This window comes from Chelon labrosus, assembly GCF_963514085.1.
Source record: "Chelon labrosus genome assembly, chromosome: 20".
NCBI classification, from domain to species: Eukaryota; Metazoa; Chordata; class Actinopteri; order Mugiliformes; family Mugilidae; genus Chelon; species Chelon labrosus.
The window spans coordinates 18,877,852-18,905,803 of NC_140353.1; the positions used below are offsets into that span (position 1 = coordinate 18,877,852).

At 42.6% G+C, this 27,952-nt stretch overlaps 1 protein-coding gene across 1 annotated transcript; it reads right to left on the minus strand.

Annotated features, from left to right (window-relative positions):
• Positions 1 to 1,968: 1,968 nt before the first annotated feature.
• Positions 1,969 to 27,695, minus strand: lrfn5a (leucine rich repeat and fibronectin type III domain containing 5a; the record flags this gene model as incomplete). Its single annotated transcript, XM_084569604.1, has 8 exons — positions 27,477 to 27,695; positions 25,342 to 25,470; positions 25,070 to 25,250; positions 24,625 to 24,780; positions 23,885 to 24,144; positions 21,772 to 22,239; positions 4,117 to 4,390; positions 1,969 to 2,916 (listed from the first exon to the last, which is right to left on the minus strand). The coding sequence occupies exons 1-8, from the start codon at positions 27,671 to 27,673 to the stop codon at positions 1,969 to 1,971; spliced, it is 2,613 nt and encodes an 870-aa protein (XP_084425730.1). The 5' UTR covers positions 27,674 to 27,695.
• Between the last annotated feature and the right edge of the window lie 257 nt (positions 27,696 to 27,952).

Consider the following 27,952-nt stretch of genomic DNA (forward strand, 5'->3'; position numbering starts at 1 on the left):
TCATAGTTACCTTAGTTTCCGTGGTGGAGGTGGCATAAATTGCAGAGTGATGTGCCTTCAAATGCCATATTCTTCCCATCCAATCTAATGACGCACATTTTGAAAGACAGTCAGCCCTGTGCGAAGAGATCATGTACTCTGATTGTCTGATATTGAAATAACATCTTACCAAATAACATTTTAGTCTCGTATTGTCTTGTTGACGAAAAAATGGCACGCATTTCGTTATAGATCATCAGATATTAGTTTAGTCTAAAGTTTGTTACATACTCCGCGGGAAGTGAGAAATTTGTTCTCGCTCCTAGGACTGCGAGAACAGGAAGTTCGTTCTGGCCAGGTCCAGCTCCAAGAAACTCAAGTGCCAAACTCCGGGCATGCAGTGTACATCGCACAACTTAAGCGTTGCGGGAGATGCGGGATATGGACGAAGAGAGGCACTTTTTTTGTTATTTTCAGATGTCTGCCAGTAGTTTTGATGACCGTGTCTGTCGGATCATGACTGTCATTCAGCGTGCACGCACACACAGTTTGCCCATCTCTACCCAGGAGAGATTAGCGGTCCTCCTGCGGTTATTAGCACCTGGGAGCTCACAGAGCGGCTGCTAGCATCTACGCTTTTCCGCATTAGCCACGCCCACTTCCAATTTCTCACCAATCACAGAATGGTAACCGGACACCACACGAGAAAAGTGTTCTGCCCGAATGATATGTCGAGAACAAGCTGTAAGAACTCTTTTAGTCGCAGCACAAAAGCTCGCTGACGCATATTTTATCATCGACGCTAACGAAATTAACACTGATAATGACAAGGAGAAGTAATGGCATGAACAATGCAATAGCAGGTAGTATTTTGGACATGCTGTATAGGCCCACAAACCACACCCATGCCATTAGCAGTTTTCTTTTTATCCCTTTTTATTTTACACAACATAACAACACAGTACATGTTGTCTTTTTCTGTACAGAAGCTTTCTGGGAGCTTGTGACCAACACAGGCTGTAGTATACCAATGTCAGTGAAAAGCTCGAAGTTTCCCGTGTTCTTTTTTTTGTTTTTAGATTTTTTTTTTATTCTTCCCTTTAAAAAATAACAATTTCATAAGAGGTCCGTCAAAGTCTTCTGCTTGTTGCTTTTTTTTTCTGTCTCTACATGTCAAGAAAAGGTCTGTATTCCACAGTAAGTAAGAAAGGCTATGTGTGAAATCTCTCGCTCTCTGCCTTTTGTTCGTCCCCTCTCCGACCTAATCCCTCACACACGGAGCCGCGGCGGCTCCTGAATCCGGTTGCGGGTATCTGTAAGTGAGAGTCTGTTAGTGCAAAAGAAGGCACCCACTGCTGTTCTCTTGCCACGGAGCAGATGCGCACTCTCAGTGAGCGTGTGGACGGTAGGAATGGTGTGCTTTTCTTGTTCTTGCATTGTTTATTCCTCTTTTTTTTTTTTTTTCCTGTTTTACTTCCCTTTTTGTCGTGGTATTTTCAGGTAAGGTGAGCGCCGTATATCCGGTAATGACGTGGCGGGCCTGTTGTCTTGTTTTTCTTCTTGTGCTATAAAGTGGAACCAACGAGACAACTCAAGGACAACTACGAGACAAGGCAAGTTATCCACTCCATGAATGGCCGACTGCAAAAATGGAAACTGTTGAAGTGGAAAAATAAACTGTAAACTGAAAACAAAAGAACTGTGGAGAAAAGTTACGAAAAGAACGATAAAAAACAAACAAAAAAACCCTGAACACCCACACGTCAAGAAACACCCGGCCATCCTCTCGTACACCTATGAACAAAATTCGAATGTGAAAACGTGTATTCTAAACAGTAACAAACACTGTTTCCAACACGCTTTTACCTTCAGTCATACGTCTCTAAACAAATCCAAACTAGCACCCACACCGCAGACATACACTCACACCAATGATCAACAATAATGAACAAACCAAAGTTTATTTTATGGTTGTTGCCTCTTTTCAGCTCAAACAGTGCTTTCTAAGATCCAGTCAGAATCGCACCGGCCTTGGTCCGAGTCTCCGTCCGCGTCTTTAGTGAGCAGCATGCCGCTCATTGATACGCTCCTTTTGTTCCGCGTTATGCGCCCTAATTTGGGTACTGCTCCTCCTACCTGGTGGGATGAGTGAGTCTTTGAGCCTCCTTCGCTGAGCGAGTACCTCCTCCTCGCCCTGCTCCTTCCTCCCTCCTCCGCGGGAAGAGTCTGGTACTTTGCGGAGGAGGAGGAGGAGGCGGCGCGAGGGGCCCGGCGCAGGATGGGCGTCTCTCTGAACCGTGTGGAGGGGACCGGGCTTGGGGTGGCGAGGGGGCTGGAGAAAGGCGAAGGGAAGAAGGGTGGAGGCGGGGTCTGGTTGAGAGAGGTCGAGTTGTTGCGGTTGGTGTTTAAGTTTTCCAGAGGGGTGGAGGAGGTGGTGGTGGAGGGGAGGAGGGCAGAGGAGGTGGTGGTGGCGGAGGAAGGGGGTCGAGGGGAGGACGCGGAGGTCAGGTTCTCGGGCATCGGCGGGGCGCTGGAGCAAGCCGAGCCGGGTTTACTAGGAGCAGGCTTCCGCTTTGGCTTGGGCAGGGTCCCCGTGGTGGCGGTGGGTGACGCAATGCAGGCCTGAACCTCCCCCACTTTCTCCCAGTCCTCAGCTCCGGGGCTCCTGGCTGTCCAAGGCTGGCTGAGAACAGACGTAGCTGTGGAGCAGTCAGGCAGGGACGACTCAGAAGACTGAGTCACTGTATCCTTACCCTCAAATCCTCCTGCTGCTCCGCTCTTCTTTGAGCCCCCTGAGAGGTCGTCTAATCCGACTCCACCATGTTTAGAGGAGCTTGGAGTCACGGTGCAGCCCTGCGACTGCTGCCCATTGGTCTGTGAGTGAACGTTGGTCATCGACAATGAAACGCCTTTGCTGCCCTCACCAGGGTTGCACACCTGAGGAAACAGCAGAATGAAAATAGAAGTTGCATAGTAGTATGAATCTTTCAAGAATCAAGTGAAAATATTGATTTTATTTGACTTCCAATTTTATGCATTTGAGTCACCCCTTTTGATGCACCAGAGGTGCTCTCCACATTTCCTCCTTCCTCTGCTGTTTTGAATTCATGAAGCGAGAAGCTTTTGCATTTTCCACCCTGGAGGTCCCTACACCAGGCCAAGGCAATATCTGATAATAAAACATAACCTGCTGCTATTTTTAGATGATTGCTGAGCGTGGCACTCTTAGTGAAGAGTCTTCCAGATAGTGCTATTACTAAAATGGATATAACATTGTTGTGCTTCATTTCTGCTGCATTAAATTTGGTGTGGTTCTTTCTAGTTCTTAACATATGTGTTTGCTCTTGCAAAAGATCATACATGTGTACAGTGGGGGATGCATGACTTCAGATTTTTTCGACACCGACTAGTTGCTCATGATGCTGCCAATAAAAACACAGCAGAAAGTAATGCTTTGCAACATCGAAATCTATATTCTTGACCTGAATACATATGCTGAGAACAGACAGCCCATACGCTACATACTGTAAGCTGCAGATATGTATAGTCTGTATAAGAACAGGCTGCACCTCAGCACCATCAACAGCATTTACCAAGAGTACTCCACTGTGTGTTGTAAGATGATCTGCGACAATGAAATTCACCAGCAAATTGTTGATTTACAGCCTCCTTCTCTCTGCTACCGCAGGGTGTTTGGCGAAGTCGTTCATTGAATGCTGTCGAGAGGACTTGGACTGTTCCTCTGTTAGCGCTGACTGATGCCTTTTCAGATGAGTCTATAATGTGGTGGCACATTTGTTGTATTTCAGGACTTACATACATATCCTGCATGTCATGGCAGAATGGGCTTCATCTTTGCTAGTTTGCTACAATGACCCACTGGGCTCCTCACCTGTCTTCTGTAAGGCGTCCATGTTGTTACTGTCACGTGATCAGTGACGAATGAACCGATGTCTAAGGAGTCATGGTACAGCAGTACAGTCGACAAACTGACTTGTCGGGTCTGTACAACCCCTAGTGTACAGTGCCTAATAAAGGATAAAATGTCTAGTGTGTGTAATTTACACCATGTCGTGTACGACCCACCCTTCTTCTCTCTCCTTTCTGAATAGACTGGATTAAGAGAGAGGGACCCACCTTGTACCGTATCATCAGGATGATGATGAAAACGAGCACCGAGGCCACTATTATCCCTCCGATGATGATGATCATCGTTCCGCCGAGGAACTGGGACTGCATGAAATGGCACCTCATGTACTCGGACTCGGTGGTGAACTGCACGCAGCCGACCACGCGCGTCGCCGTCAGAGAGGTGATGACGTCGTCATAGATGGCCAGCACACAGAGGTCGTACTGGGTCCCCGCTGCCAGGTTATTGACCAGGAAGTTCTTGCTCGATGGGGGAATCATCCTGCGGGGGGGGGGGGGGGGGGGGGGGAAACAGAGCGGGAGGTAAAGTCAATTAATGCAAATGTGGCATGTTAGCATCAGGGGATGAGTTAAACCGTGTGCACCTTTGTAGCTTTACCAAGCCTTTTCAAACAACCAATGTGGAGTACCTTAAAGGAAAACTAATGTGCTTTGATATTTTGGGATAATACAGACATCACTCTCAGATAAAATACTATTAGCATAAAATGGTTTTCGGGGCAACTTTGGATTTAAAATTATATAGTATTAAAGATTTGTTCCAAAGTTGCTGTGTTAACGTTAACTAAAATCAAATTGGACTTCAGCAACCCTTCTTTTTCGTAGTTAGAAGATCCCATCTGTGACAGAAACTCATATTGATGATGTGATTCCGTTCCCAGTGTAGCAAAGTCACTAAGAGCAGGGTAAAAAGTAGTCATGCTGTATATAACTGTCTAAATACCTTCATGATATTTCTATATTTCTTAAATTGAATGCACAAATTGCTGCATTGCACACAAAATCTATTCATAAAAATATTGGACGGGGAATTCAGGCTGTAAACTTCGTCCAGCATGGACTATGTGGTGATGGTTGCATTGTTTGCTTTCATTTGGTCTTGCTTAAAAAGTTGCTAGCTCCATTTGCTTACTTTTACTTAACTTGGTGAGTGCAGAAAACCCAAGACGTCCCTAAAGAACTCTCCAAAATCCATCCTACTCCCTTGTGATCCTTCCTCTTGGGTACAAATCTTAGACACACTGCTTGATCTGATGACAAGGCAACTGGCATGGGCGCCGGCATGTGATCACGGCCAACGCATTCTATATGCTTTCTGTACCGTCTAAATAATAAATAAAAGACCCGGCGTTGCTTCTAAAGGCCTGTAACAGCATCCCCCAGAGGAAAAAAATCGACTGTAATATACGGTTTAAAAGAAGAGAGGAGTGTAGAAAGAGCAACCGAAATGCTTGACAGCAAAGGAAGAATGGAAATGATAAAGAATCAACGCACTCAGCTCCGCTGTGTATTCTAGGCTGCTGAATCTTCAAAAACCACTCCAATTAAATGATTTATTTCTTAGCGTGCAACTGTGTCTCGACCCAGCACAAATACAGTAAACCCTCCTGTCCTTCCTCCTCACGTTTCACAATGAAACACGGGAGGGAAACAGCGAGTCAGTTTGGATATTCTTTTGGACAAACACAACAGTGCTTTATCACTTTGAGTTAAAGTTAGTTATTCTTCCCTGGGTGCTAGTCGCTTAGTCTGAGGGTTTTGCTCATTTGTCCTTCAGTTTCCCTAAAAGGGCTTGTCAGCTTTTCTTGGACTCCCTCATTAAAATGCAAATGAAATCCCTCATTAAAGCCGAAGAGGGCAGCTAGTTCACAGCTCGTGGTCCTGCATACATGGAGAGGAGCATAGGGCTGCTTTCGCCAGGCTAAAGCATCTGGTTCAGATTCTGAGTTAAGCGAAGGTTAGGAGACATTGCTAAGGTTTAATGGTTAGTATTAAGAGCTCTGGGATAAATGTAGTGGTAGGTCATTCCCGTACCCTCGGTGGGCTGTCGTGTGTGTACGAGTGCGAGCATCCACATGACCCCATGAATACTAATAGGACCATCTGAACGCTGGGTGACCACGAGTGTTCTCCTCTCTGCCTCTCTTGATGTTTATATCACTAGTGAACCTTGGCCACTAACACACACACATTACACACACGCACTGAAAATGCAATTCTTTCCATAATGGGACACATAAAGTGACATTGAAGAGTGCAGCTTAATGACAGGAGTGAATGTCACCAGCACCTACAAGCTCAGATACAAGCAGCTACATTTGTATATGCACGCATTACACAGACAGAGATTAATTTCCCGGTTATTGCCGTGGCCTCTGGCTTCATTTGTGTGCGTGAATGTGTGTGTGTATATGCCATGTGGCACATTAACCAGCAAAACATTAATATCTTTGTGGGAAAAAAAGGGTTTGTTTTGTAACTCTGCGTGCCCTGCATGTTCTACATTCACCTTTTTCTCGCAGGCTTTCAGAGGCTCGTGTTTACTGACTCATTAAGACTTCACATCTCTTGGATGCGATTTGATATTTGTGTGCATGAGACATAGAGATGGTGTGCAGTTATGAACACTCAGTGGATTGAAACATTTCTTGACACTATGGGTCCTATGGGTCGAGGAGAGGGGAATCTGTGGATCCAGCTTGCTCCAGTGCATCCCACATATATTTGATCAGTTTGGGATCTAGTAAATCTGGAGGCCAGGTCAACACCTCAAGGAGTGTCATTGCTATGGGGTGGGGGTGCCTGGTCTGGTCTAGATGGGTGGTACATGTCTGAGTAACATCCACATGAATGCCAGGTCCAAAAGTTTCCCAACAGAACATTGCATTGTCACAAGATGGTCAATGTTATTTACCTGTCCTGTTCCTTTTAATGTTGTGTCTAACTGGTGTTCACTGACACAGGACGCTGCAGAGCAGGAACTACATTTACAGCGAGTTGTGAAAAAGAGATTTATAGTTTAATAGAGATATTAGCCAAACTGTGCAACAAACATTTAAGCTGTAAACCAGTGATCTTATGGCTTCTAGGTTGAATGATGATTGCGACATTACAAAAACCTCCTTACTGTACTTTTAAGTAGTAGATTTTATTGCTCAGCCGCAACACATTGCGTGAACTGCACTAGATTAATTAGGTTTACCAGGACTATGTCTAGTTCTAGTGTTGTTTATGCAGTAGTTCATATTCCTATAGTTTTGGATCACAGAACTTGAGTTTTCAAAATTCAGAAAATAGAAAAAAAATAAGACAAAATTAGCTTTAGCTAACAGCAGATGAGCTGAAGGAATTGCAGGACTGTTTAAAAGTGCTCCATTGACTAAGCATTGGCCTGTGTTTCAAATATTACTGGTATTATAGTTGTTGTTATCGCACATTTACTCTGCATTGCTGTTCTGACTCAAGAAACTTTCCATGGTATCGCTTAATCAGTTCAATCACAAAACCCTCCTGTTATCTGACAAGACAAACATCTTTTTGTCATGACTGACAAAGAGCTGGAAGAAAGATGCATTTCTGTCACTATATCCAGTTCTGTAGTTATTTAGGCAGTGGTTTAAATTCCTGTAGTGTTAGAGCATACAAATGTGGGTTTTCAAATTTCAAGAAACAGGGAATATGAGACTTCACAAGCTTTAGCTAACAGCAAGACAGAATGTGACTACTTATAAGAGACTGATATAAAATAGATTGTAAGACCACTTAAAACCACTTGATAGCAGCCTCCCAAATTAGTATATCTTCTTCAAAAAGTGCTCCATAAATTAAGCATTGTGGAGGTCCCTTAAAGAGGTCTCCTACTATCATTGAAAACTTGCACACTGCCACTGCTGTGATTTAAAGTTCATCAGACCTTGTACCCCCCCACCTTCCCCAGCTGGCCTGGGCCCCTCGAGCAGTTTCCTGCCTTTCCGGTTGACAAGCTGTGCCTCTGATGACAAATAGTCGGATAAAAAAATGCAATTTTTGTCACAGTGGCAAACTGTTCAGTTGAACATCTCCATATATTAGCAACAAACGTGTCTGCCACTCCAGCTCATATCTGAAAACATGTACAACGGAACAGCTGTTCGACAACTACTAAGAACAGAAAAATAAAATGTTGCTCTCTGGCGAAAGCCACGCATTGGCAAGCTTGTAATGAGTTTTGAAAACTGCAAATCTTTCATGGATTTTTAAATGGTGTGTTCAGATAAAGAAGCAGCAGCCCACAAAGACCTGAATCAATCTTGACATTTTTACTCCTGCCAAATCAAAACAGCAAAAAAGTTAACATCCTCATAACAATGAATCAGTAAACACTCGTGGTGAATCATCTCTAAAAATTCACAACTTCAACTCTACCAAATTTGATGCAACAGAAACGGAACACAACGATGCCACGCATTTTAGTCATGGAAGGAGTAGGCAGACTCTTCGCTGAATGTGCCACGCTCTGCAGACCTTCTAAAAATTGCAGGAGCTCGGGTAGACAATTACTCTTTAAAATAGTAACAATGCATGTTGGCTGTGTGTTTGATTCCAGACACATCCGCAGATAGGTAGTAATTATGCACCTTGGGATTCATTGCTCTCGCTTCATGTCTCCACATGAATAAATGCCATTGTTTCTGTTTTCCTCCACCTCAGAATCCTTCACTTCCAAGAAACCGTTTGCCGCATGGTTACTCCTGTCATACGGACCAAATTAGAATGTTTCTAAGGGCGCTTTCACGCCTATATTTTGTTCTGATTCGGGGAGTAATGACCTTGGTTCGGTCGAGACAAAGCAATCGAGACTTAGTTCTGACGCCGTTAACACTACATTCATGCGAAGAGTTTATTTGTTATATATTTGTCATCATTTAGCAGAAAAAAAACAGATTTTCAGTAAACCAGGAAATGATAAAATTGAAAGTGGAGTATAGACAACGAGTCTAGACACTGGTATTTATTGCTGTGCTGTGGTTCATGTACTAGTGTTCTGTATACGAACAAACATGTTCAGCTTGATCAGTTATCTAGGCTATTTGTAGAAATCAACATTTACATGTATATGATGAGATGGCGCACTGGTGTGAAAGCAGCCAAAGGAACGACCCTGAGAAACGACGCTGAGAAACGATCCTATGGAACGAACGACCCTTTGAATGCTTTCACCAGCTATCATGAGTGAGTAAGTGGCAGCAGCAGCAGCGGGCCGTGTTGTTTTCTACGCATAGCCCAGATCAGGAGTGTCGAGAACATTATGATGATGTTTATTTAATGGGCTATCCTTTTACGAAACATTTTATGAACATCCGGAAATTTCTTAAGAAAAATCAGTGCATATTTGGCGCCCTGCCGCCATCTGCTGTTTAGTTCTAGCGCTGCAACTCTTACTTAAACAATGTGACCCCCTAGTGGACACATTTGGAATAGCAGTTACTTTTATTGAAATATTGCAGTTAATGCCTTTAATTGAATTTAACATGGTGTTGAGGACGTGTCAGAGCTGTGTCTCATTTGCTTTGTTTCGATTGCCCCGTGAACACGACCCAAACTATGGTAAAATTCAACACAACAACATAACAATCTTATATGGATTACTTCAGGGGAATTGAAATGAAAACTAGTGTGCAAACACCCTAAGCTAAATCCAGCTAAATCCTAAAACTAGTGTTCTTTGGATAATGAAACTAATGAAAGTTCATTTTCATTGTCTGCATGTGAGCAAAGCTGTCATCATTTATAATTCAGACATAGAAGGACCAATCAAGGCTCTGATGATGTGAATGGTTAGCTTTGTGTGTCTTTTTTTCCCCTCGGATTCTTTTTTTTTTTTTTTTTTTTTTTTTGACTGTGGGTGCCGTTAGCTTTGTGAACTCATCCAAACTGACTCATTGTGGCTAATTTCTTTGTGTCTGAGCTGGAGCTGGCTGCCAGTGTTTGAAGCCCTACAGTGGGCAGATGATTGCCTTGGCCGAGACTATTACACTAATCTATCTGCTCTGCTCTGCCAAGCCCTCAGCCCAGGGCACGTGTGTGTGTCTGTCTGTGTGTGTGCGGGTGTGCGTGTGTGTGTGTCTGTGGTCCTGGGTTTCATTACACTTTCCTTACACAAGAGTAAACGACTGCTAGCGCGCTACTAGGTGAGTATGCATTTGTGTGCTCATGTCTATGTGTGTCTGCAGTATATACGTGCGTGTGCATGTATGTGTGTGAGTTCCATTACAGTAATCTTGTCCTCCCCATGACAGCCTCCTCTTCCCAGTGGCCGTTGCTGCGTCTGGCCGCCTGCCAGCATTCATCACTGATACCGCGCTGCGTGCTGGTGAGCGCTGGTGTGCCCGCGCGCGCGGCTGTAAGCAATGCAACGCGTGGCCGCGTGCGTGTTAATCAACTCTAGCCTTCCTCGCTCAGGCCCGGGACAAAGCCAGCATCTCCATTAGTCACCCTCAGCTTTTCGTCTCGAGACAAATGATTGCCTCCATGCACAGAACACTCAACTATGATACCAGATTGTTCAATTTCAGGCCATTTCACTTGATTAAATATTGGACAAAGCCTACAGGCTATAAACATGCAATACTCCAGGAGAGAAAAAAAAAAATAAAAATAAAGAAGCAGCATTCGTGGCAGTGATTCAGCACACAAGACCGGCGCTTCCAGGTCGAGCTGGAACCATGTGATAAGCGCCAAGGCTTCTAATAACTCAGCTGTTGTCCCCGCTGGCAGCACATCCCAGTTAGACCATGTGTGATGCACTGGATGAACAACTCCCAGTGTTTTTAAGGGATATTTACTGCTCTGGGTTAGCTCATTAGTGGTTTCATGTACCTGCAGGGGAATGTTGTTTTTGCATTTCATAATGGAAGAGGAGTCAATATGAGATCAGATCTGAACTGAATTTTCATGTATACTGTTATTTTTAAGTTGGGTAATATGTGTTTTTGGCTGGCTTAAAGAAGTATTTTAACATTTTGGAAAGTATGGGTGTTTGCTATCTTGCCAAGTGTTCGATGAGAACATTGTTCACACTCTGTAGTCTTTCGGTATACAGTGCTATCACCAGCAGTCAGTCATTTGGCTTCGTATACAGACTGGAAGCAGGAAAAACAGCTAAAATAAAACTAAATCTGCTTCAAAATCTCACTAATTAAAACCTCATATTTCGTTTATTATGCACATTTTTTAGCTCTATACTTGGCTGTACTTGCACATATCTGGATGATTTACAGTTTAGGAAGTAGCCGCTGTCTCTTTCAGACCACCTCTTAATGAGCTCACTTTGTTCTGAATGGCCAGCTTCCAGGTCTCTGCTCCTGGTCCAAAGTTGGACTTTCTCCTCCCGCATTCTTTCCTCAAATCGTTAACCTCTTAAATACATCTGCACCTGTTCGGGCCTGAATCCGGTCAGAACACCAACAGCAACTGTGACAACAAAGACTTCCGAACGGATGGCTGATTGGTGACATGCATAGATGATCTGATGTGAATTTAATGTGGAAAACAGAGGTAACATTTCCAGTGAGGCATTAAAGCCTGGGCTTCTGATTTGCAGGTGGCATTTTTTACATGTCAGCACCTCAAGTTTTGGAACTTTGACCACGTATAGGATATACTAATGACAGTGTACACTGTACACTGATCAGGCATAACATTATGACCATCATCTTTATATTGTGTAGGTTTTCCTTGTGCCTCCAAAACAGTTGTGACTCATCAGAGAATGGACATGGGCCTTCTGAGGGTGTCCTGTGGTGTCTGGCAACAGATTGTTATTAGTGGGGGGCTTTGGGTCCTATGGGTTGAGGGGAGGGGCCTCTGTGGATCATCCCACAGATACTTGATCAGTTTAGGATCTAGTGAATTTGGAGGCCAGGTCAACACCTTGTGCTGTTTTTCATGTTTTTTTTTTAGTTGTTCCTAAACCGTTTTTGTGTGTGTCTGTGTCAGGCTGCATCCTGCTGGGGATGGCTGCTGCCATCAAGGAGTGTCATTGCTTTGGGGTGGGGGTGCCTGGTCTGGTCTAGGTGGGTGGTACATGTCTAAGTAACATGTCTTACATTGCAAGCGGGATTGGAGGTAAAATTTGGCCATAACTAACTACACTGATGAAGGTGGTGTCGTGAAAAGCTCCAGAAAAGCTTACTACGTGGACCATGCGTGTTTTCAAGCTCAATAATGAATCTTGGAAATGTTGGACAGAAACAGGAACCTTTTACATGCAGTCTGGGAATGTCAGCTTGGTAGTCCGTTTTGGGATAAAGTTGTAGAATATATAGGGAAGTGGGTAGGTAGGGCACTACATGAACCGCCAAGACTATGTCTCCTAGGGAGTAATAGGGAACTGCCAAATATTTCAAAATATGCCCTAACCGTTATAAAAGCTGTTAAAAATATAGAGGTTGTCACTGTTGCTGGAGCGATCCTCAGATTCTGGAAATGCATGCACTCTCCGGATCTGAAGAGCTGGATGGAATGTGTGATTCTGTCTGATTGCTCGTACTTGAACACAAAAAAATAAAGAATGACATCTACCTGCTGATGAAGAGCATGTGATACGAACCAGAAGGGCTACTAAATGGAACTTGTGGTAAGATTGTTTCCTAAGTCAACTGCCTCTAAGATGTTTTCATGACTTTTAAAGAGAAAACTACTCCTTTCATTCCATTCTAACATCAGCTCTCGTAGTGCTTGACCACTATCCACTCTTATTAGAATCATTTGAACAGAAACGCGTACAAAATTGCACTGCACTGTTGCTCAAGCAGGAAAGGGACCAAAATGTGGGTCACAGATATCTAAAAGTAGGCTGTCCAATTATTTCAGAAAATGGTATTCAGCGCTCCTAGCTACCGTCTCCCATGCAACTGCAATGCAAGCTCTAAATTAAATAGCCCGGAACATGGGAAACTTTGTCAGTCTGATAAGCTAACAAAATAGCATGCAAAAGCAGTTATGGATTTTTAAAAACTTTTCTTTGCACTGCACTTTTAAACATGTATTTGTATTCTCACATGGGTCTTTTTTTTTTTTTATTTTTTTTTTTGCTTTTTGCATCAGACAGCATCATTCCTGCGATTAGTTTCCTCCATAGACTACTTAATATCACTTTATTCAAGTGGATTTTCTAAACAATTAAACAAGCTGACAAACACACACATGGCACCGGATCCCACTGCACAATCAAACCTGTTAAGAATAACTGGTTTGTAAGCATAAAGTGAAGAGGATTAATGGTAGTTCAACTTCTGCCCCATTACTGCTGACCTCGAAGCTAATGTGGCTTACACAGCAGATGGCACAATGCCATGCTAATAGGTCTCTCACGCAGACAGAAAACATTGCAGAAGCTAGCTTCTTATCTTTGTTTCACCATGCATAATGCCCCTGATGCCAGAACTAATGGTTAACAAGCAGCCACACAGCTTGGAGGCGGAGGTGGAACAGGGATTTTGAGCTCAGGCCAGGCGGGTTTTGCTAACGCCTCCCGATCCACTGTTCAAACTCTGACTTCGAGAACAGTTTTGCACTTACTGCAATGAATTATGCACCGATCAGGCATAACATTATGACCACTGACAGGAGAAATACATAACTTTGACCATCTTGTGACAATCCAGTGTTCTGCTGGGAAACTTTTGGACCTGGCATTTGTGTGAATGTTACTTTGACATGCACCACCTACCTAGACCAGACCAGGCACCCCCACCCCATAGCAATGACACTCCTTGATAGCAGCAGCCATCCCCAGCAGGATGCAGCCTGACACAGGCACACACAAAAAGGGTTTAAGAAGGTTGTGACCTGGCCTCCAAATTCACTAGATCTCAAACCGATCAAGTATCTGTGGGATAATCCCCCACTAACAACATTCTGTTGCCAGACACCACAGGACACCCTCAGAAGGCCCATGTCCATTCTCTGAGGAGTCAGAACTGTTTTGGAGGCACAAGGGGGACCTACACAATATTAGGAAGGTGATCATAATGTTATGCCTGATCGGTGTAAGCCACCTAGCTAATGGTTGGCATTATTTATATTGATGAAGTGGAACTACAAGGGTAATAACCTATTTAAAAGTCTCTTTCTACAAATCATCAGCATCATATGATTCAGTTTTGTAATGTAATCATGAAGGAAACACCTTGACGTTTGATTTTTGAAGTACACGAGCTGTGACCAAGCCCATAAACATCACGGACGAGGACGTTGAAATGGCTGTTAATATTGGAATCCACTTTAGAGGCTTTCAGAAATGTTGGTGCAATGAATTGCTGCTTGCGGTGTAAAAGCTGAAGTAATAGAGCTAATGAGACACATTGTTAAGTCTGGAATGAGGTTAATGAATATCAGATTACTGTTAGGGGTGACATGCTAAGCAATGCAGATCAAACTGAGCTTCACCTGCAGTCAAACAATTAAAGCGGCTCATAAGTCATAATGTGAGAGGTGTCGCTGTAGGGTCGAACCCGAGAAAATCCAATCCGGCAATCAAACGAATCAGCACCTGACTTTGAATAACGAATCCTAAGAAACTGGTAAATTGTGTTAGCTGACTTACGGCCGGGGGACTGCTCGCCACTTTTGTCCCGTCGAATACAAGCGGAAAGGGGCTTCGCTGTTAGTGATATCTCATTAGTGCTGGGCACGAGCGCATCTGAAAGCGTGTCAAAGTGGCAAACAGCTAAAGCTGTCCCAGATGTGGGGAGGACGTTTCAGCACTATCTGCAGCTAACTGTGGACCTCCATATGCCCGGCTCAGCTCTGTAGCTCCGGTTTAGCTGAGTCATCGACATCTCCCCTTAATGCTGCTGCTGCTCCTTCTATATATCCTCCCTGCATACAGTTAGTTCTTAAACCCGCTGTAATTGGCTGCACCTTTTTTTTTTTTCATGTTTCTGGTTCATTTCTGTTCCTTCTTTCCAACCTCTCTCCCCTCTTCCATCGCTACCTATTTGCCTGCCTTTCTTTTTCCCTCTGGTTCATTAATAAATTTCTTGCTATGTTATTTTTGGCCTTTTTTCCCCCAGTGTTCACTCCTAAAACGATTTCTCTCTTTTCTTTCTGGTAACTCTTCTCGCCCCCTTTCTTTTCATTTTATACGTCCATCCTTCGACCTCATGTTCATCAGTTTTTTCCCCGCTTTTTCTTTGTTATCTCAGACTTCCTGCTTCATTCCTCCCACCCTGCTTTTCTCCCTGTCACTCCATCCTCATTTTTCCTCCGTTCGCCTCCTTCTCCCCTTCTCCTGTTCTTCCCTTTCAGCTTCCTCCCTCTGTCTGTAACGAGGCGTATACATTTTCATATTTTCCTGTCCCTCCTTGCTTCCCTTTTACCACTCTTCCTTCCCTTCAGAATCACCCTCACTGCTGCCGCGGCGGGCACTTGTCTGTGTTTAAAACCCCATAGACTACTTACAACAATAACACTGTTACGTTAGGCCCGCTATATGTTTATGGCGCTATAAAATCAGAATTGGAACATTACAGCGGGATAAAGGCGGATGGTTTTCACGCCGTAAGCACAGCTGAGCAAGGTGTTATACCTGGGCCACAGGGACCACTGGCAAGGATAAACTACTTCCTGTTAAAGAGAGCGAGGGGAGAGTGTGCCGCTTTTTAAAAGCTCGGATTCATCCCCCCACCCTCCGTGGTGTGGCCTAATAAAAAAAGCTTGCCACACAATTTGCTTGATGTGTAGTGTTTCCTGGCAAATGGCAGCCAGCCCCTGTAGCTCAATGGATCTGCTGGAGTGGAAAACAACTGCTGAAAGCGCATATAGTAAAAAAGAAAGGCTATAAAAACACATACAAAAAAAAGAAAAAAAAGCAGAGCAGAGGATTGGGATGGAGGGGGAATGTGTTTTTTGTATTCTTAAATAACTTAGGGAATATCAAAGCTGAGTCTGTGTCCTCTGATAGACAATATAGCCCTTAGATTTGGCGGATAGCCCTTGCGCCTGAAGGCATGTAGTAGTTTGAGATAAACCATTTGTCCGGTTTATGAGTACATGCCTGGCAAACAGTTCCTTATTTTACTGATTCATTTTCAAATCTCCGTTCGTTTTCGCTCCAAGCTACTGTACACTGTCAGCTTCCTCATTCCTAATAATCATAGAGCCAAAAAATCCTCAAAAATACTAATGTTAGTTTTCCAGATATAAGATCAGCTCCAAAATTGGATTTTTGAACAAAGGACTATATATCTTGAGCAGTGAGGATGTTTAACTTGAAAGTTTTAATGTACTGGAGAATACTAGTCTCCACTTACACACAAGCTGAGACTCATTCCGGCATACTGAGATGCAATATGTCCACATTCTGCTGTGTCTAATCAGGTGAATCTTGGGGCTGTGTTGTATACCAGAGTGGATTCAATTAGTTTTCCCATGAACCAGCGTAGCAAGTCTAAAAGCGTATTACATTATCATATAAACATTTCTCATTTCTTTTTCTTTGAATATTTTACTTCATATTGTTGATTAAATGCATTCATTTAATCATCACTGGACTTATTATTAGATAATATTAGCATTTTAACATGTGTAATGAGCATAGGGCCCTGCATATGACTACACACACTGAATGAGAACGTGCAAAATTAACCTCTGAAATAGTATACTACAGTAACAATGTAGCTCAAGTTCTTATTGTGAGTTTTAACCACACAAAGGTTGTTTTTTGTTTCTGCTGCATCCTCTTTGGTTATATTCGAGAGGTTTATTGTTCACTGACTTATTGAAATAAGACTTTTATTTACTCTTTAATTTACCATTTTTACAAGGCGAAAGTAATAATGCCAGCTTTCGCAGAAGCTGCTCTGAGGGAAACCTGTGAGTATATCCAAAAAAATAAACTGAACACGGTCGATTGGACTTGTAGGGGTTTTTGAAGACTTTATTTTCCACTCATCTAATATATTATTCTTATATATTCTTATATTCTTCTGTTCTAAAAAAAAAAATAGTGATGAGTTGGGGTTTAAATTGGAACATCTGTGGGTGTTTCCCACCTGAAACCCACTAGACTAGAGTCTATTAATATACTCAGAAGAGGAATCCCAGACTTTATTTCAGTGTGTCTTACTCCTCGAGCGCAATGTTATGTGATTTTGTTCTCACAGTTGTGGAGCTGTGAAATTTGAGTTTTTATATATTTTTAGAAGACAGTTTAGGGATTAAGCTGCATCAGGGGTCCAGGGACAGTGGGTGTTGATTGCTGAATAGACTGTAAAGAAAACAGTGATTTGCATTTAGGGCGATTCTCACAAAGCGGCAAAGATCGAACGAAAGGGTTTAAAAACAAAACTCTGGTACATAGGCAGGTACAACTATCATTATACTTTTTGACTTCCCTAGAAAGGGTTAAGTATTCTGTATTTTGTTGTGCAGTCACTGCACACATACTGCATCTGTAACAGCCTTCTCTCCATTGTTAAGTCCATTCAGTGACTAAACAACACATCTATTCATCTTGTGAGTCGAATATTTCTCTAATCTCAGAATAGCTTGCTTTCATACAGTCCCTTAATTAAGGGGAATGATCGGTCCTACCTCTGAATGGGAGCACATTCTACTTCAAATGGCCGTTTTACGGTCGTCGATGTTGACGCTGGCTCAGAGTTTTACTGTCACTATCGACATGATTGTGAATTGAGTAATAAAACCAGCGTGGCATAAAGGCCAAAGAGTTCATGTGGCGTTCCTGTCCTGACAGGTCATGTGTAAAAGGTCACTGGATTATTTCTTCGACATCAGCCTTCCCTTGACCTGACCCTGAAATAAGGGGTTAACGACTTGGTCTTAGATATGGCCTGTGTGGATGACTCAATTTACTCCCTGCCCATTCTGTTTAAGAATTTACAGATAAAAACACACACATATACGGTTGAAGAACTATACCTTGATGTGTTGTGGTAGGAGTAGAGGACAAATACATGCAATATTGGCCTCATTATACAAACTTAAAGGTTTTACCAAAGCCTGTACTGGTGCAATAAGTGTCCTCAATAAAATAGTGCTATGGATCAGTGGCCTTGAGGACACAGCAAAATGAGCTTGATCAATCTTTGTTTAGGGTTATCTTAAAAGCTTCCCAGAAACCAAAACACATCTTTTTCTTTACCACAGTGGATGAATGTGCAGGGAAATGGGTGCAAGAGAAAATGCTGAGAGAAAACAAAATGCCATTTTCCAGCATATTATCAACATGCAATCTGCAAAATCACGATACTCTGAATAAAAGCCACCAACAGCAGGTGCTTTCAGACAAGAAAAAAAGTTTGTAAAATAATTTAAGGGCATTCCGCCAACGCTCTAGTCAAATGATCTTGGCTCAGTTCCCAATGCAACTTCTATAACACTGGTTATTCAATGATATCTTGTCTGATCTGATTCATATGTTCTTGGAGGTATTTGGTGCATGGAGGAGGAAAAGAAACTGTAAAAAGGCAAAGACTCCAGCAACACTTGTGGTTTATGGAACACCTTTATTAGACCGTCATGTTTCGGACCGTGGCCAGAGATGACGTTGATGAAGGCCACAAGCTGACACACTTTCAGCGTTCCACTTAAATGTTGCATTATAATGGCTTACTTAATGTTATACACCTTGTTTTTTACAATCTTGAATCAAAAACTGAAGATTCTGGTTCAAATCTGTCTTAAATTTGTGATATAAATAATGGAAAAACTGAAGTGGTCAGCTAGAAAAAGGGTGTATTAGTCTCATGTTAGGAATAAAAAAAACCACGGTTCAGATGTGTTGCAGATCGTTCTTTCACTTCTTTGACTTCATAAAACAATTATTAGCATTAATTAGCAAAGCTGATATGACCTGCTGCTTGTGCCATTTTTTATGTTAGTGGGAGCCTTTTGGTCCTATGGGATGAGAGGAGGGGCCTCTGTGGATCATCCCACAGATACTTGATCATTTTGGGATCTAGTGAATTTGGAGGCCAGGTCAACACCTGGTGTTGTTTTTCCTGTTTTTTGAGTTGTTCCTAAACTGTTTTTGCGTGTGTGACTGTGTCAGTCATCCTGCAAAATACCAACAAATACTTCTTTTGGACACTCAAATAGTTTTTTCATGTACCGTTAAGGTTTTACCTGGACTGCAGTGGGCTGGATCCGTTTTCCTTGAAACTGGAGATGGACTTATCAGTGCTTTATGTCACTGCATCACCGCATAAAGGCCGTCCAAAAGAACTGATTGGCCCGGCAGATATTTGACGGAGAATAATCGGTTCCCAACGGAGTGGGTTGAGAACAACGTTCGTCTGTCGTCCTGGCTACATTTGAGCATTCATTCAGCCAAAGCCAGGAGACTACAAATTGTGTGCTACAACTGGGAATGTGGAAATAGGTGTTTTAACAGCAGCTAGTTTGCAGTGAAAGAAAGATGTTACAGAGTTGGTGTATGTTTATGGTAGGTGTTTCGTAGCTTGACACATGCCATGAAAAGTAAAAACAAATATTGTCTCTTTGCAAGCTACCACATATGGATCTGCCATATTAAGTGACTAAACTGCACCTTAATGGACTGTAACAATGAGAGCAAAGGAAAAGCTGGTAACCAAAAATAGAATTCCAGTGAGCTTGCGGTTCCGATGCTGTTTACTTTTGTGACCGACTGGGCAATGGGCCTGTCTCTGGAATAGAAATACAATCCTTAAGCAGGAAGACTGGCGTTAAAACACCGGTACTGTATCAGTAAACATCTGCCAGTCTCAAGTGTCCTTGAGCAAGAAACCGAATCCCCGTCAGCTCTAGGAGCGCTGTTCTGCAGCTGACCCTGACCTCCCCGAGGAAGGAGCGGTGGGTGGGGTTTCCCTGCAGGGATCCATAACCGTTCAAGTATTACAACTATAACATTTTGGATATGCAGCAGATCACAGATCCAGGAGGTTAACATGGCCAGGAGGGCATACCGGCAAAGGTTTAAGCTGTCACTCACTGAATTCACAGTTTGAAGGAAACAGTGCCCCTCCTACACTCAACAACACTATGCAGCAGATGTGGATTAAAGCACAGAAATGTCAATGTGCGGCAAATCAATAAACTCTCATTGAACCTGAAAAGCAAGTGTCCTCTCTGAGGCAGCAGCGCCAGACATACCCTGCCTGTCATTCTCTTTCATCTCCCACTCTCGGCACATTTTCTTCTCCCTTCATTTTCCATTCATTTTTTTCCCCTCCGCCCCCCTCTTTTCTGTTTTATTTTTCCCACTCTGTCCCCCGTCTTATTCTTCTCTGTGCTTGGGTAATGAAAAAAGCGGAATCAATGGGCTGCTGTTTTGTGCCAGCAGAGGTGTTGAATGGAAATCAATCTGCTATCTAAAGACAAGAGAGCTGCAAAACAACACGGGAGACGCGCACACGGCTTCGCGTTGAAAAGGCGAGGGGAGGATGAAAAGGCAGACAGAAAGAAAGAAAGGAAGGAAGGAAGAAAGAAAGGACGGAAGAGTGACATGACAGAGAGAGGAATGATCAAGGGTGGGTGGTGCAGTGCTGTCTAATTACTCCTCCACCATATTCCCACAGGAAGCTGCTTGTTTTTGTTGTCATGTTCTATAACTTAATATTTTCCAATAAGCATTTTTTTTTTTTCCGTTTCAGATTCAAAGCATTAACGCACAAAGGCTTTGATGTGCTCTGTGGAAATAGGAGCGCGAGATGAAGAGGAAAAACAGCTGTCTTAATGTGAAAGGCTATGATGTTATCTTTACAAGACAGGCAGCTTTAAATCCCATTGGTGCCGTCTCTCTAGGATGCATTCTCTGAATGGAGTTAAGTGCTGATGAATTATGAGCAGAGATTAGGAATAACGTACGTGGCAGACAATACCAGCAGATTTGTCAATGAATGATCTGTTGGTTCGGAACATTTTGCCGTGGTCAGAGAGCAATTAAGGCTGTAAGATCGGGGATCAGAAATTCACAGCTTGTGGGAAAAGATCTGTCCTCAGAGAAGACTTTCCCAACAACCCAGGGCACTGTCATCACCGTGACCCGGACGGTCAATCCTGACGCCCCTCCACTTCCTGATGATGCTGCGTCCTGATGATGTACGTATGGGGATTAGCAGCGATATGAACGGCAGATAATGCTGGCAGATTTCCCCAGAGGAGCTGCAGCCGTAGCCGTAGACGTGTTTGCTAATTCTCTCTCTCTCCCATTTCACCGGAGTAAATATTTGGCTCAAATAACAATCGAGGTTGATCTAATCTGCGTAAGCCTGAGCAAACGGCAAAAGTCAAGAAAGGGTAGCGGAGCTCTCTCTGTCTGTTCGTCAAGGCCGTCCTGGTTGAGTCGGCGGGCTGCTCAGTGCTGTGGCGGTTCTCAGGGATTCGAGGCGAGGATCGTGAAGTAGCTCACGTCTCTTTGCTTACCAACTCTGTTTCACCCACGTTGTGGTCTATCTTGTCCTGACATGAACTATGTATCTGTGCTGTAATACTATACGTGGTGATGGGTGATATGAACATATGCCCTGATACAAAACAATGCTCACAGTCATCGGCATTACTATAAATTCTGTTTACGACAAGGAACCATTTAGGAAGGCACCAAGGCTTCTTCTACTTGCTACATACATTTGATATCCATATACAAAGCCTCATACTGCCCATGTAGTACCCATGTTGTATACTTGCACTAATCTTGTGGTGCCCTAGTTGCCATACAGTCTCAATTCTATCCAATTTTAATGTGTGATCATTAAAGTTGCATCTAATCTTATGTAATCTAATCTTTACAGCCCAGACTGTAATTCTCCACCTCAGTTTCCATTGTGTAAACTGTCTGACGTCATGGTAACGCCATGATACCGTCAATCCTACCTGTAGACCAGCGAGTCGTCCTGGCTCCCGTTGTACTGTATCTGGAACATCCTAATTCCCGGTATATTCCTCTGGAAGTTGAACTTGATCAGCGCGGTCGACGACGTGGCCTCAGCCGACACCACCCTCTTGTCGACGCCACCCTTCACGTCGCCCGTCACGTTGCTCCCGTTGGCGCCACCCCGGGTCGAGGTGGAGATGTCGGACGATCCCGGATCGGGCTCTTGGATGTTGTTGGTGTTGTTGGAGATGTGGGGGAGTTTTATGATGACCAGGTCTACTGTTTGGTGGGCCTCTCCGGCGGGGTTGGAGGAGATGCAGGTGAAAGAGCCGGTGTCTTTCACCGTGCTGATTAGGATATCCAGAGTGCCGTTGGTGTAGACCAGCGTTCTGGAGGAGTTAGACACCAGTTTACCCTCAGGGGAAATCCAGTGGATGGCTGGCTCTGGGTCACCTCTTGCCTTGCACCTTTAAGGATAGAACAGCAGTGAAGTGGAACATATTAAAAACAAGACAGAATGGGGTCAACTGTACAGTAAAAGTAGAGCACTGTTTGATGGTGGTTTCTGGAATCCCTCCACCATCCCTCTGGGACTTGAGTGGAAAGGAAAAAGAGTCTGGATGTTATTACACTGTGTTGAAAGAGCACATTAATTTGAGTTACACTATATTTTACATTACAGCCTTGGAAATGAAGAATTTTACATATTGGCTACAAAAATCCTTCTATGTACAAGTAAAGACAACAAACGGTTAGGGAATCATGGGTAGAATCATTTTGGAGATAATCACTACAGTTATATGCAGTTTTATATTTGGAAGCTTTTGGATAAGTAATATAAAAATTACAATATAAATGATTATCAAGTTCCCAAAAGCCATTGTGACATTTTATAACCCCTTGTTATTGCTTGAAAATAGAGTCCCCAAACCCAAGGACATTTAGTATATTGTCACATATAATATTGTCACAATAATTAAAAAAATCTCATTTAATGCTTGTTTCTTATCATCTCCTTTGTGTACTGTCCTTAAACTGTCTGCTGCTAATGTCTTCACTGTGGAATAAGTAAAGAATTACCTTATATTATCTTATCTTAGACAAAAGAAACAAATCCGAGCCTGAACCAATATTTTTGTTCACATCCAGGAAAAAAAAATCAATCAATCAGTTGGGACTAAGCAATAGATTTCTCAACTCATGCTTACAGCTCTAAAACGATTAAGATAAGACCAGGAATAAACCAAGAATCTACATGAGTAGCTCATAATTGGATTTCTGACAGTGATCTTTCATCTCTTTTGCAAGACCGAATAGAAAGGTCAGCAATAAAAAAATGACTGTAAAATCTTCAACATTATAAGAAATTAAAAACAAGAAGCACAAAGGTCAGGGTCGTTGTGACCCTTGTCTTGAGTCTGTAATTATAATTAGTGTGAAGTGCTTTGAGAAATAATTGAATAAGAGCCGTGGAAGAGGACATACAGCCACACACTGTATGCTTCCCCCACACAAGGGTTATAATATTTTATGAGAAGTGCAGTTCATTGTGGAACTGAAATCAGACGAATGAAAGCAACACAAAGACGAGCATTTAATTGGCTTTACATGATACCCACTATGTCCTAAACGCCTCACAGACCCAAATGTTTAATTGTGTAATTCAGAAAAATGTCAGATGGGGCGATGCCTGATAATCTGCACGTCGTCTCATATATGGAGACAAGATACAATACAGGAAAGAAAATAATCACAACTCATTGATTTTCTTCACCCAATTTTCTCCTTTTCAGTGTATTTCCATATTTAGAAACATAACATCTATCATGATTGGAAATGTGTGGCCAATATATATGCAAATGAGGTAATCATCCTCTCTCAGACCTGTTGTTGTCCTGATATTGTTTTGTCCTTCTAAATTTTTGTGTTCCTGTCTCGCACATCACTGAGCATTAGGGCTTTTCATATTGTCAAGTGTTTGTGTTTGAGTCTGGTGGGATACAGCAATGAGTGGTAAGAGGGCAAAAGTGCGCAATACAATCACAACCTGACTCTCTAATTTTCTGCATGCAGTCACGCTATTCTTCCTGGATTTTAGACAAGAATTGATACCTGAGCGCGACCCTCTGCCCTTCGAGGACCCTCATCTCGTGGGAGTATCTGGTGATGAGCGGAGGCTCACAGAGGAACTCCTCCTCGGGGATGGACCAGAAGTATCGGCCAGAGAGGTGCTGGGGCGTGGCACACGTCTCCAGGTCATCCTCCCTTTTCAGCCGTCGCAGCCAGAGTAACTCACAGTTGCAGTGGAGAGGGTTGCCACCAAATGACAACGCAAAGGAAGTGGACGTCATAACCCCTGACGTCGCTAGGACCTGGAAGTGTGACACAGTGATTGCAGTTTTTATTCATTTGTTTATGATTGAAGCATTTTTTTAATTGAATTTATCACTAGGCTCTTTGAGCTGGTTGTAAGCTGGATAGTTGGGTGTGGGATTCCTTGCCCCCTCTGCTATAAACTAACAGATAAGGAGAAGAACTGACTGTATAAATGACCAGACCAGAGAGTATTTTAATAAAGTTGCAAAAGGAACATCAAACACCAAAATCAGAGCATCAGCTCAAATAAGCCTGAAAGACTGATGCATGTTTTTAGTCTTCATAAAAAGTATTAAAATAATTTGTTATATAATATATATTTTTTAATTTTGACTTACTCACAGTGCACAGAAAGGTTTAATTCAGCTGCCTTACACACAATCCATACAAAGGCAAATGGAATGCTGTGTTACAGGCAGGTCTTCGAGTTTGGATCTGAATGTGCCCTGAATGCTTGAAGAAACTTCTGAGAATACCTGTGCTCGTTGAAAAAGTGGGTCTGGTGGTAGCTTTTGGAGTTTATTAGAGGTGACGTCCAGGCGGTTCAGTTTCTGTAGAAGGGAAAAGGTTCCCTCTGGAATGAAGTCCAACATGTTGTGGTCTAAACTCAGTGTGTGAAGGCTGATCATTTTCTGCACAAGAGACAGAGAAAAACAGAGACTCTTTTAAATCACTTTTCAGGATTTGATGAATTTCACAACACTGTAATATGGAGAAAAAGGACTGCATATTGTCAAATACTGTACTATATGCATATCAAATTTGGCTACTACTACTCTCCCAGTACTTTTTGCTGATAAATACAAGTAGTAAGTAAAGAGTCCACAAGTCCCAAAGCCCCTACATATCTTTAACATTTTTTTAATAAGCCTCTTTTCAAACGGTCTTGAAAGTGTTGCTGCTGTCAAAGCAAAGTCCGACCTGGATAGCCTCCCATGGAATAGAGTCCAGGTTATTGTAACTGAGGTCCAGTTCCTCCAGGGCCAGCAGGTCGTTGAATGCTCCCTGGTGGATCAACATCAACTGGTTGTTGTTCAGAATCAAGTGGTGAAGCTTTGACATCCCACTGAATGTATCATTGGCTATCCTTGTCAGCCGGTTACTGTAAGAGGTTCAAAAACAACAAAGAAAAATCATCTAAATAGCTAACGCATTAAGAGGATTACATATTATGTTCTATTGTCAGTTGGTACCTGTTGAGGTGCAGGGCTCTGAGGTTTTCCAGATCAGCAAAGGCATGAGGTGTGATATAGGAGATGGTGTTTCTGGATAATGTTAGGTCCACCAGTCGTGTCATATTTGCAAAATCTTTCCTTTTCACGCTGTGGACACAGATACGTACAGAGTCAGAATACAGACGGAAATTAAAGTATTCCTTTAAAAGGTGATTTTGCATGTTTGTCAGCCTCTCAAAGGGGTTCAAATGCACAGTAGACTTGAAAGGGGAAACGGGGGAAACTCTTTTAATATTTAAAGGCAAAATTCAAACTAAAAAAGATTTCACATATGGTATTCCTTTTATCTTTGCAGCTCATTCAATATTTGTGAGTGTGAACAACTCTCTCCAAGGGCTGCAAACCAGAGAACCGAGGATTTAAACTGCAGTGCCATCAGGAGAAAGCCTTGAGCTGCTCCGCTGACTATGAACCGACTATGACTTACTCTGCGGGGCTCGGAGAATATGCGCTTTTTTTTTCACACCCAAACGAGTTTTATTTCATGCATAATGTGACTGTATCCCTATAAAAAGCAGCCTTGGTTATGACACTCTGTCCAAAAGTTCTTATATGACTTATGCGTCTTCGCCAGAGAAGCTCCAGGCTTTGTTGCCTGATGACATTGTAGATCAGTGTCTCTGCTTCCAGTTTGGAGGAAACATTGCTTCCTCCAAACTACACAATAAGACTGAACTTTACGAGTCTAGACTAGTTAATATTTAAGTATGTTTACTTACTAATTAAATCAGAGACATTTTGATGCCATACTACAGTAAATATTATAGTGACTTTTTATATTCTATTTTATCTAAGGGCAATTATTCGGTCTGTTATTTTTACCCCTTTTAAAAGTAATCATACAAATGTCAGAGACTAATGAATACATTTTATGGAGAAAATTAAAAACAACATGTCACTATAGTTGTAGTCCTAGTACTTAAAATACAGTATAATACTTTAGAGGAAACATAGAAAAACCAACCAGTAGATTATTTCATTAGTTTTTTTCCATTGTGCTAGCTGGGCTTATGGGCTAAAACTAACAGTAGCACAAACAACAGTTGTAGTGGGAGTAATTGAATTAGCAGAGGTTTTCACAAAAAGACATAACTGTTATACCAGTGACCAACACTGAGTTTATTAGAATGAATATACTAGTAATGGCACAGCATTAGCAGCTGGTATTTCTAGCACTGTATCTGGGCTCATACAACCATTGGTTTTAAGGTTTAACTAAGTGGGGAACAACAATGAAAGTTGCTTTGTAGATATCTGGAAAGGTTCTCTGTAACTGGGGTCATAGTATATAAAAAAAAAAAAAGCTGAGACAAGGGCAACTGGAATTGTAAAGTTTCTTGAAGACGTTTCGTCACTCATCCAAGTAGTAGCTTCTTCAGTTCTTACAGATTGGTGGGGAGTTGGGGAACTAGCAACTAAAATTAACCCGACTGGCAAAAAAGACACAGCACCGACAGCACACAGCGTTTGGGTGGTGTTTTTACAGAGCGAGCCAGACTGACAAGTGCACGAGTATAAATGGCTCCGTGCGTAGGTTACGCGTAGGTTCTATGTGCCGCAGAGGCATAAACTCCGCTTAAGACTGGAGTCATAAGAGTACCATTCATTGGTGAAAGAAAACAATCAAAATGGTTTCCTTCAATTACATGTAAATACCTAGTTGTTAACAAACACTTGTCATGGAACTATCCAATGGGCAAAACCCCAACTCCCCACCAGTCTTTTAGAACTGATGAAGCTATTTGGTTGAGTGGTGAAATGTCTTTAAGAAACTCTACAAGTGTGGTTGCCCTTGTTTCAGGGTGGTTTTTGGATTTGCTTGGAGACTGTTTTCATGGCTGAATTTCAATTCACCATTTGAACTGGTGAAGAATGAAGGAACTTGGCCAATTTTTAAGTTTTTATTGTATTGTATTAGTCAAAATTACTGTTGTAAAGGTTGCAGTGTACTATAAACAGTAGCATTTCTAACAGCAGAAGTGCATTTTAGTATCTCAGATAAGATAATCCTTTATTTATCCCACAGCTTTGTAGTAATGCAGTAATGAAAGTGCTAGTAATGTCAACCGTATTATTGCTGATGTGACCATCACCTTGTGACAAAGTTGTCAGCCAGCCGTAGCTCCACCGTATGCCTGTCAATGTTGGGCGGCACAAACAGCAGACCTTTCTTGGCACAGAGGGTTGCCAGGTTGGGTGACAGGATCTGACATACGCAGCGCTTCGGGCAGATCTGTGCCCGCACTGCCATGGCAACGGCCAACATCACGCACAACAACAGCCTCTCCATGGTTACCACCCCCACCTGGACACAACACCTGAAAAACGAGATGGACGGAGACAAAGAGAGAGAGAAATTGAGATGTTAATGGCATTGGATTCAATCTTTTTACAATCTAATGTAAACAGGAAATGTGCTTGCGCTGTGCAGTGCATACAATATTAGGGGAAAAAGTGCAATTATCGTTAAATTAACAGTGTCCTATGTTAACTTCCAAGAGTGTCTGCAAGGCTTTCAGTACACAGCACAAGTAGTGTGCTTCACACTGGGCAGGGTTCCCTCTTTCTC